The sequence below is a fragment of the Calliphora vicina genome, chromosome 2 (assembly GCF_958450345.1).
Source record: "Calliphora vicina chromosome 2, idCalVici1.1, whole genome shotgun sequence".
Taxonomy (NCBI): Eukaryota; Metazoa; Arthropoda; class Insecta; order Diptera; family Calliphoridae; genus Calliphora; species Calliphora vicina.
Window position 1 is genome coordinate 28,425,237 of NC_088781.1, and position 11,573 is coordinate 28,436,809.

Below are 11,573 nucleotides of genomic sequence, written 5' to 3' on the forward strand. Positions count from 1 at the left end.
TTGTTTGTTTGTTAGATTTGTTGTTTTTGTTATTGTTGTTGGAGCAGCTCTCATTGTTTCATTTAATTTGATTTATTGTACTCATGTTTACAATTGCATTTGTTGTTTTATTAATTTCAATACTATTTAACAAAGCAATGGTCGTAGAAAAGAGAGTTTGAAGCTTTCAATTTATATTTTTGGAAAATCCCATTAACTATACAAATTAATAGGTCTAAAATAGTGTTTATAGGCCTTTAAAATCGGGAGAATCTTCCCACTTAAATAACCTTTTTGAAATGTTGATATAACTTTTGGATTATGGCTCTATATTAATGCGAAAAAAATTAAAGCTATAGGAAACAACATGAAACGTTGGACCTCATTTTATAAAACGAAACGTTTTGAAACGTAAGAAATTCACATGAAGAAAATTGGAAAATGGTTTGAAACTTGAATATTTTCTATTTGTTTCGTTTTCTAAAATGAGTTACTTTATTTTACTGTAGAGTAAAACATATTCGTCTTTGATCGCAACATTACTTTAACTATTTATTTAAAAAAACAAATTTTTGCAAATTTGTTGCTGGCTTCTGTTTGTTGTGATGCATTCATTCTCTTCACACAAAACTCATAAATCTTTAAAATTTATTATTTTAATACGCATTGCGCTTAAAGTTAGTAACTGCTAACGGAAAACTACTAAACAGAATTTCAAATTTGTTTCAAATATGTACTTAAAAAACAAAGACAACAAAACCAACAAATAACCAAAAAAAAAAACAAAACTATTATTTATATTCATAAATGCAAATAAATATATTTTCACATGGCATGCAATTAATAGTTTTTTGAGTAAAATATCAACATTTAAATTTAGAAAATGTTTGTATGTAGTGTCTGTTGGAGAGATACAGTATTTTTTAGAATAAAATTAATCCTTGATTTATAGAAAGCGTAGCTTTAAATTTAAAGTGCAGCAAATTCTGGGTTTCCCTATATAGAACCAATAAAGGGGGTTTGGAAATTCAAAGGTTTAGGGGGTAAAAACGAGTAACCATGTAACTTCTAAACTAATACAGATTACAAAAACATTTGAAATACATCTTCATCTACTTATAAATTTAGTACTTTAGGTGAAATACGAACCCTTTAGGGGAGAAAACGGGTAAAACTATGTTTTGGTACTTTTATGGCACCCTATGTATTCTTTATCCAATAAAAGTATAAATAAATTTTAAATCGAATTCTTTACTTATCGTAACATAAAAAAATATAAATTTGGTACTTTTTGGAAATTCGAACAGTTAAGGGTTAAAAATTGCATTTATTGTTGGTACTTTGATTTTCTATAAATGGACATAGACATATGGATATCTTATTATGAGCTCCTACTACGATACTAATTTTTTTTATTTGAATACAATTTGTATCATCTCAATGCGGACATAATAGTACCAAAAATGTGTTAAAACGGGAAATTATTGAGCCTAGTGTGATAAAATTATAAATATTGGTTCATCCAGTCATACAAAAATTAACTAACAGGATGTTATTGGAACTCAATTGTGTAGATAGGTCCAAATCCATGTAAACAGTTTGATACTTTTTTAAAACAAATTGTTTTCTTTGGCACTAGAACACAGATTTGAATCGTTTAAGAGTTGATTAAATCACAAAAAAAATCAGCAAACTTAAGTATTTTGAAATTTCAACCTTGACATGTGTTCAAGAGGGAAAAGTGAAATTGGTACGTTTTCTTCTAATGGTACTTTTTTATACCCTTCAACCTTAGTGGCAAGGGTATATATAAGTTTGTCATTCCGTTAGTAATTTCTACATTTTTCATTCAAGACCCCACAAAATATATATATTCTGAATCGTTATAGATAGCGGAGTCGATATAGCCATGTCCGTCTGTCCTTCTGTGTGTTGAAATCAACTTTCCGAAGACCCCAAATTACTTACAATATCTTCGAAATTCTTCCGGCTCGGTTGCTATTTAAAATCGGTCCACAAATGGCTGAGATATAAGGAAAAAACCAGGACAACCACGATTTTTTACCTATATCTGGATTATTAAGCCATTAATATAGGACAATGATAGATATTTCAAAGACCTTTACAACGACGTATATAAGTTGGACCTACAATGGGTCAAAATCGGAAAAAATATTTTTTAACCCGAATTTTTTTTTTCACCAAGTTTTTTTCGCTAAATATTAAAAAAATAAAATTGAAAAATCAATACAAAAAAAAATTTAAAAAGAAAAATTTTTTTTTTTTTAAAAATTTAAAAAATCAATTCCAAAAAATTAAAAAACAACTTTGGAAAAAAAAATAAATTTTGTTTACCTAAAAATATTTAAAATTTTTGTTTTGATGTATAATTTGGTGAAGGGTATATAAGATTCGGCACAGCCGAATATAGCTGTCTTACTTGTTAATATTTTAAATTATTTAACTTATCGACATAAAAGTTAGCTGATATACTTCTGAGTGGTGTAAGAATTTAGCCCAGGGAACTGCTTAAAGTTATTAAGGACAAAGAGAGAGCAAAGGGAACTTTTTCTTATTTTTAATGGTACTTTTTGAATTTTCCATATTTATGAATTGAGAAACATTAAATTAAGGGAATTAATGGTACTTTTTCTTTATTCTAAGCTGAGTATAATTGGAACTTACAAAGGGTTTTAAAGGTACTTTTTCATTATTCTAATAGTACTTTTTTAATCAGCCCAATTATGAATAAAAAATTCCGCATGAGTTTTTTCCCATTGAATTTGAATAGGAAAAATGAGAAAAGGGAATAAACTCCCGGGGAATTTTTATTCATAATTGGGCTGAATACTTTATATTAACAAAATTTTTCTATTTGAATCACTATTTAGCGACTTATAGCCACTTTTATGTTTCAGCTAATTTTCTTTTGAAATATCGATATTTGCTTGATTATAAGTGATCCTTTTTCTAGCAACGTTTATGTTTCAGTTCATTTTCACTTCACTACGATTGATCGGCGAAGAGCACCGAATTAGCTAGCTATTATATCACAATTATTTGTAAAACCTATCACATATGTTTATTTTCTTAATTTATATATTTTCATTCCAACTCGCCCAACGACCGTAAACTACTATTTACAATTAAGTTTTCAAATTGATCTTAAGCTCATGATCAATGAAATTTTGTATTTGCCCCAAGAAACGTTGAACTTGCAACCGAACTCTTATTTTCTTTAAAACTAACTTGGAAATATAAAAATAATAATATGCAGCTTAACAAAACATTTGACTTCATTTGGTGCTCAATAGACCATGACAATATGTAGTTTAATTTCTTATCTCTGATGTAATCGGTAAAAAATGTAAGAAAAAAAAAGAAATATTAAAACAAGTAAGAAAGTATGGTCGGTCAAGCCCGACCATATAATACCCTACACCAAGTAAATGAGTAAAAATATTTTTCTTTTAAAATATCAATAATTTATATTTTTGAGTGATTTTCGGAAGTGGGCCTTATATGGGAGCTATGACCAATTATGGACCGATCACCATAAAATTAGGTCGTGTGATTTATGTCTATATTAAAGTTAACTATGTTGAATTTTGTGTGTATACCAACATTTTTAGCGATTTATGCACGTTAAAGTGATTTTCGGAAGCGGGTCTATATGGGAGCTATGACTAATTATGGACCGATCGTAATAAAATTTGGTGACATGAATTTTGTATATATAAAACTTATTTGGAGCGAAATTTGTGTAGATACATAGATAAATTAAACATTTATGACCGATAAAGTTCAATTTCGAGGGGACATTTGTATGGGGGCTAGGTGAAATAATGAACCGATTTCAGCCAGTTTCAATAGGCTTGGTCCTTGGGCCGAAAAAGTAATATGTACCAAATTTGATCGAAATATCTTCAAAATTGCGACCTGTACTCTGCGCACAAGGTTTACATGGACAGCCAGCCAGCCAGCCAGCCAGCCAACCAGACGGACGGACGGACGGACGGACATCGTTTAATCGACTCAGAAAGTGATTCTAAGTCGATCGGTATACTTTAAGGTGGGTGTTAGACTAATAGTTTTGGGCGTTACAAACATCTGCACAAACGCATAATACCCTCCCCACTATGGTGGTGTAGGGTATAAATAGTATAAAAATATTAAATTGCCTTCACTGTGTTATTGTAGTTTTCAAATAACGTCTTTATTTGTGGGTCTTTGCTTTAGCGGTGTTTTGTATTACTGTACCAGCCATTGGCGACCTCTAGATGTGAATAATGAAGTAGTTAAGACACATTGGTAAATGGCAATACTTTTCATGTTATTTATCGAATACACAAACCGGAATTAATAAAACAGTGTTATATATTTTCTAAAGTCATGGGTTCCCTATCTATAGGTAATTTTTTTCTGAAAAGCAAGACGTAGAATTTTAAATTCTATAAAAATCAAGCTTGGCTACCTAATCGTAACGATTAAGAGGTAACATTAATTTCGGTAACGGTATTTTGGCATATTTCGGTAGCGGTAATTTAGTATTAACGGTAGTTGAATGATAACGATAATATTGGAATGACTTATGTTGTTAATTAAATTTATACAATTTTAAATAAGTCAACAAATGCGATATTACATTATTATTTGGTCAACTTTTATAAAAATCTATTCAATATCTGCCCAATCTATATATAGAAAAATTAAATGGTCCAGGTATGTAATGGCATCACGTGAGAACGGCTGGAGCGATTTGGCTGATTTTTTTATTCGATTATCCCATTTTTATTATTCAAATTCAATTTTAATAATAGAAAAGGGAAAAAACTCCCGGGGTATTTTTATTCATAATTGGGCTCTATAACAAATAACACACCTCTTAATTTTCAAGGTAAAAAAAATTGATTCTGTCATCAATAAATACAAAATTTATCCAAAATGTATACACACAAATTTGGAAGCTTCCATAAAGTAAATAGATCTAGGAACAAATGTTGAAGGAATTTTCGAATAAATGACCGAGATAAAAGCGAAAACCGGGTTAAAGTTCTTGTAAAATGTTTCATATTATTCTGTAAATCGAGTGATTTCAAAAACAAATTGAAGTTCGGAAAATCACATTACTTTGTACATTGTAAGAGCTTTGTTTACTCGAAAGTAAAACCAAGTAATCATGTGGATTTAATAGAAAGACTACAAAAATATGTGAATTCGTTTTAGGAACGCAACGAATTGGAAATTGGAAAGCATTACTCCAATTACATAGGTTTAGTTTTGATTACAATAAAAAATATATTTGCAAATTTTGTATATAAAGGAAATTTATTTTAAAGTACTATCCAACGAAGCATAAAGCAAATAGAAGATTGTTTCGACCAAGGCGTATCTAATAAGGTGACGTCGAAAAGCCAGCTGACTATTTTTTGCTCGATTTGTTTTTTCACTTCTAGCTGTCAAAGTTTGTTTACATTTCTTTATTAATTTAAATTAACGTTTTTGTTTCTTTTAATAAAAAATATAAAATAATAGAAAAGTGAATAACTGATAATATAAAAGTGAATGGAGTACTTATTGAAATTTTTACAGTCTGGTGTTGTTTAGCTGTTTGACAGCTAGCAAATAATTTTACAAAAACAAAGTACATGTTGTTTTTGGTAAAGTTGTATTTGTTGTAGAATTGGGTATACCTGTAAATAAATTTGCCTTGGTTTCGACAATCAGCCAATTTTGAGAACAATATTTTTAAGAAAAAAGGGAGCGAATAAATCATAATCCGCTGTTTTGATTTTGACATTTTATTTCGTACAAACTAGGTTTTCAAAAATAAAAAAATAATTTTTTTTTGTTTTTTATTTTTTAAATTAACCCTGCAGTTAAGCAATAAACTTATATACAGTAATTGTCACTGGGGTCATTTGACACGTATGTGTACTTTTTAGTGCATAGGGAAATCAATTATACCGTGAATACAATTGTCACTTAAGTGTCGCTAAGTAATCTAGAATGTAACCACTTTAAACGATAATTGTGTAATGAATTTTTATATAAATAATGTTGATGTAACAAATCAAGTAACCAGTTAGGTAGTTAGTAAGGTAACTGGCTCTTTGTAAATGGTATGAGAATCCAACGCGTTGACTATTTTCGACCAGGTATCAGACAGTCTCTTATGTAACTAGTTGTCACCCTAAATGATAAGTAAAATCACTAGTTCGAGACAGTCTACTAGGACTGCTTAAAGAATTAAATGATAAGGAACAAAATAAAATAAATATTCAAGGACTTGCAAGGAGAAAGATGAAGCGTGAAGCTTTTCTTTTGAAGCATTTAACTATGTTTTTCGTTTAGGTTCGAATAATATTACCGTGTTAACAAATCTGATTTTGTGTATTTACTGCAAATGCTGACATTGCATTCACAGCCGTCAAAATATACATCTGGTGTAAGTAAGCTTTGCGGTTCTTTGCAGAAGGCAGGTATCAGACAGGTGTAGGAAAGGACAGCGACGTTGTTTAGGCTCAGCCCACTTTCTGTAAAGTGCTTACAGAAGTTGTTCGAATATTTGTGTAGCCGTTGAAGTTTATTTGTACTTTTGACATGAAATAAGCTTTAATATTCCTAACTACTTCCTAGGGTAATTTTTCCCTTTTTATACCCTTCACCATCGTGAGATGGGTATATATAAGTTTGTCATTCCGTTTGTAATTTCCACAATATAATTTTCTGACCCTATAAAGTATATATATTCTGGATCCTTATAGATAGCGGAGTCGATTAAGCCATGTCCGTCTGTCTGTCTGTCTGTTGGAATCAACTTTCCGAAGCCCCCAAATAACTACATACACGATTCATACATACAACAATATCTCCGGAATTCTTGCTATTTAAAATCGAGAAATTCGGTCCACAAATGGCTGAGATATAAGGAAAAAACCAGGACAACATCGATTTTTGACCTATATCTGGATTACTAAGTCATTAATATAGACAATGGGTGTGTTCGTAAATTCAGTATCATTGCATCACTGCAGCAAATTAAAAGTTTAGCGTTCGAAAAAGCATATTTGCGATTATTGCTTTAAGTCAAACGTTTTTTAATGCAAATTGTTGGCAGTGATGCCGCAAATCTGTGCAAGCAATGCATCATTAAGTTATATGTTGCAAAAGTTTGCAGGTCGTGGCATCAGTGATGCACAAATTTACTGCATTTACGAACACACCCAATATGGATATCTAATGATAGATATTTCAAAGACCTTTGAAACGACGTATATAAGACCATAGTAAGTTGGACCTACAATGGGTCAAAATCGGAAAAAATATTTTTCCCAAAAAATGAAAAAGACAACTTTCAAAAACAAAAATTTATTTACCTAAAAATATTTAAATTTTTATTTTGATGTATAATTTGGTGAAGAGCATATAAGATTCGGCACTGCCAAAAATAGCTCTCTTACTTGCTTAAATTGCTTTTGGAATAGGAGAGATAAAAGTGAAAAAATTCTGGTGTAATTTTATTTCTTTAATCAAATTGGTGAGTACAACGACTACGAAATACAGAAATACGCATTAAAAACCGTTAAATACAACACATTTGTCGTTATCAGCTCAATCGGGTCCATCCAAAAACTGATCTCATTTTGATACAACTGATCCCATTGTGATACAACTGATCCCATTGTGATAAACCCTCGTTGTTTCCATAGTGAACTAAAAACCACATTTTCTGAGGAAGGAATAGATGTAAGATTCATCCTCGACAAGCACGAGAGGAAGGGCACGCCAAGTGTATGCTCCCTTATTTAGGAGTCAGGAAGTAGTATTTTCAAAATACGACCAATTTAGACCAAAACTTGAATAAGTTCCACTTTATTTATGAATTTTGACCATTGACATTGTTGAATTTAAAGCAAAGTCTGCAAAATTATTTGCCTTTCTCACACAGTAGTTTCCATTATGGGTTTTCCATATGCAAATCTCCGATAAATAGACCTACAAGTGTGTATTTGCTCACGTTGTTCGATTTTAACACTGTAACTTACCAAAAATAAAATGTATTTTAAACCAACAAATAGGCCATTTCTGTACCTTCGCCCGACTAGGGTTAAATCGGTACAGTTTAACAACTCTGTGCTGATAAAACATGTAAACAAATACCAGCTGATAAAACCAACACAAATTTTTTTCCAATTCTTTTTTAAAGCATTTTCAGTGGTGGTCTGGTTACAACAACAACGAAACGACATCCAACAACCATATGACGATTTGGAGAACGTGAGCAATGGGCAATAACACCCCACAAAACGTGATATACAAGTAAACAAAAAGATAAATACAGACAAGAAATATAATTGCGAGTAAATTGGGTCGAATGCCGGCAACTGGTGGTAAATTGTACGTACTTGTGTGTACGTGCATTAAAGGACGTAAACTCATTTTGTTGAATACACATTTCTTGACAAGAAGAGCAAACAAGTTGTATATACATAAGTGTAGTATAGACAGCACAGCATAAAATTATAAACAGAAAATATAGAAAAAGTAAATAAAACTCAAGAAACTAGCTGTTCGTTCGTGGATGGATTCGAAGAAGAGGAAGTGGTGTTTTTCTGTTTTTGTTTCACATACATTTTGTGTTTGATTTTCGCGTCTTTTTACGAAGTAAATTGATAACAAAACCAACAACAACATAAATTAACGAATATACACACAAAGAGCACATAGCAGTGGTTGTTGTATGTGCTAGATGAGAGAACAACGAGTATAAAAACACGATGTAGATGAGGAATTGCAATTATTCGTTCGAAAGCAATCAACTGATTCATACGTCAGTCACAGAAAATACTAAACAAAGCAAAGAACACAAGAAAATTGTGTAATTGTCAAAAAAAAAAATATAAGAATTTCAATCAAATAGTGAAAAAATCAAATATAATTTTTCAAGTTGAAAAAAGTATAGTGAAAAATATTTAAAATTTCTAACAAAACCAAGTATTCCTAAATATCTAAACAAAATGAGTCAAATTGTGAATATCGCTAAACAAACCAGCCGTTTGGTGCCTCAAGTTACTAAACAAGGTAAGTTTCCAAAAAAAAAAAACATTAAAATCAAATAAATTACAAAATCAATAAATAAAAATCTGTATTTCGGAATGTATTGAGAACACAAATTAATTGTTTTACTTTATTTATTAATTTACTTACAGTTGCCTGCTTTTCCACCTCCTCGGCCTGTCAGCAAGAATTCAAAGGTGAATTGAAACCCAAAAGTGCCCGTTTTGTTGAATTCCAAAAGAAACTGAGAGCCAAGACTCCCTTGGGCAAACTTGATGAATTCTCACGTCATCCCTTCCAAGAAGTCGAGCCCTTGAGACCCTGGCCCAACAATGTCAACCCACATACTGGAGAAATTGGTGGCCCTGCTGGTCCCGAACCCACTCGTTATGGTGACTGGGAACGCAAGGGTCGCGTTTCTGATTTCTAGTCTAAACGCATAGCTTTAAACCATACCATACTAGACTTTAGAGGCACTTTTTAACTGTTAGTTTGTACAAAAATTAAAAAAGAAAATTATTAGTATATAAGATTTGCAAGGCTTCTTCATATATCTTTTCGGTTTATTAGATAATTAATTAATTGACCTTAAAGAGAAGTAAGCTTTTGCATTAGGTTAATGATTTTTGCTTGTTTTGTTGTTTTTTTACAACATTTTATTAGACTGTATACTAAAAATAATTAAAGAAAACTTAACTCGAAAATATGAAAAGAAACCAAAAAAAATGAAGAAAAAAATTTTTAAAAAATAAAATAAATATTTAAAAATTTATGAAAATTAATCTTCTATGTCTTATTATTGCACTTCAATTTGGGAAGAATTTAATTGGAATTGGAAAAAAATCTATCTAATAGGTTCAGTGGAAAATAATGATTGGGATTAAAAAAAATTCGAACTAAAAATGTTTGCTGAATTTCATTATTATGAAGTTTTTACTTTAAGTTAAAACAAAGCTAAATTCTTAGTACAACTCATTTCAAAGTAAAATTAATTAATTTCAACAATTAGGGTGAAAAATTTTATTTCGTTTAAAAAAAATTCGAACTAAATAAAATGTTTGTTGAAAAACATTAATTGGAAAATAGCAATGTTATGGTTCTTAGTACAACTTCTAATAAGAAATTAAAACCGTCATATTTCCAAATTACACATAAACATTTTTAATAAAAAAGTAAATTTCCAACTATTGTAACTTCCGTTGGAAATGTTTTCAAATAGTGAAAAAACTCTTAAAGTAAATTTAATAATATAGCAAATTTGCAATTAATTGATCAAACATTTGAATTAATTGCAAGAAAAACTTTAATATCTTCTGAAATACTTATCAAATAATTCAAACGTTTCTCAGTTATGTATTTTTAGAAAACATTTGATTATAAATTTTTTAAATTTAATTTAGAATTTCGAAAATTTTTAGATTTTTAACCAATAAATGTGTATGTTCTTGCTAAACTCACAAATTTTGACTTCAAATTCGATTTTTTTTCGAAATTCTTGAAATAATCAAAATAAAAATTTATTTTCGAATTTGAAAATTTTTCGAAATTCTCGAAATCACCGTCTTTTATAGTTAACATCATTTTCGAATTCCAAAAGTTTTCAAAAACTCAGATTTTTTAAAATCTACATTTAAAAATTTGAATATTTTTTGAAATTCTTGTAATCATTGTCTTTTACAATTAACATCAGAATATAATATAGTGATTTCGAAATCACAGTCATTTATAGTTAAAATCGCAAAAATAAAATTCATTTTCGAATTAAAACTTTTCAAAATCAACATTAAAATCGAATATTTTTCAAAAATTTTTGTTTTTTGTAATTAATAAAACATTTTCAAATTCGATTTTTTGTTCAAAAATCCAAATTTTTCAAAATCTACTTTTAAAAATTGGAATATTTTTCGAAATTCTGGAATTCATTGTTTTTATAATTAACTAATTAAAAATTTTTAAATATTAAAATTTTTCAAAATCACCCCTTAGAAAATTTAAATATTAATTTTATTAACATCAGATTATAATAAAAATTATTAATTTCCGCCTTCATCTTCCAAACAATTTTTGTTACTTTTTAAAATTTTTTTAAAACTCTATAAAAATTATTTTCGATTTTTAATATTTTTTTTTTAAAAAACTCAAAATTCCAAAATTCGATTTTTTAGATTTTGAAAATTTTTCGAAAATGAATTAAAACTCTTAAAAATCCAAAACAGGTGTATTCAAAAATTCAAATATTTTTCGAAATTCTAGAAATCATCAGAATAATAATAAAAATTCATGTTCAAAATTAAATCAAAACGCATTTTATAAAAATCAATTTCGAATTCGAAAATTTTTAAAAATCCAAATTCCAGGATAATTTTGAATGTTTTTGTAATTTTGTGAATCAACGTTTTTTATTTTTGATTTAAACATTTTCGAAAATGAATTAAAAATAATTTTCGAATTCGAAAATTATGTGTTTAATACTCTTTTTATAAATATCATTTCGAATTTGAAAATTTTTCAAAAATCCAAATTTCAGCTTCATT

At 29.1% G+C, this 11,573-nt stretch overlaps 1 protein-coding gene across 1 annotated transcript; it reads left to right on the forward strand.

Moving 5' to 3' along the window:
* Positions 1-8,776: 8,776 nt before the first annotated feature.
* Positions 8,777-9,821, forward strand: Sirup (Starvation-upregulated protein). Its single transcript, XM_065501319.1, has 2 exons — positions 8,777-9,063; positions 9,192-9,821. Exons 1-2 carry the CDS (start codon positions 9,000-9,002, stop codon positions 9,467-9,469), a joined length of 342 nt encoding a protein of 113 aa, XP_065357391.1. The 5' UTR covers positions 8,777-8,999; the 3' UTR covers positions 9,470-9,821.
* Positions 9,822-11,573: the final 1,752 nt, after the last annotated feature.

Excerpts from the sequence above, each read along its gene's own strand:
- Sirup (XM_065501319.1), top strand. The coding sequence starts at position 9,000 with ATGAGTCAAATTGTGAATATCGCTAAACAAACCAGCCGTTTGGTGCCT. Across the intron at positions 9,064-9,191 it reads GCCTCAAGTTACTAAACAAG|TTGCCTGCTTTTCCACCTCC; the intron begins GTAAGTTTCCAA and ends ATTTACTTACAG.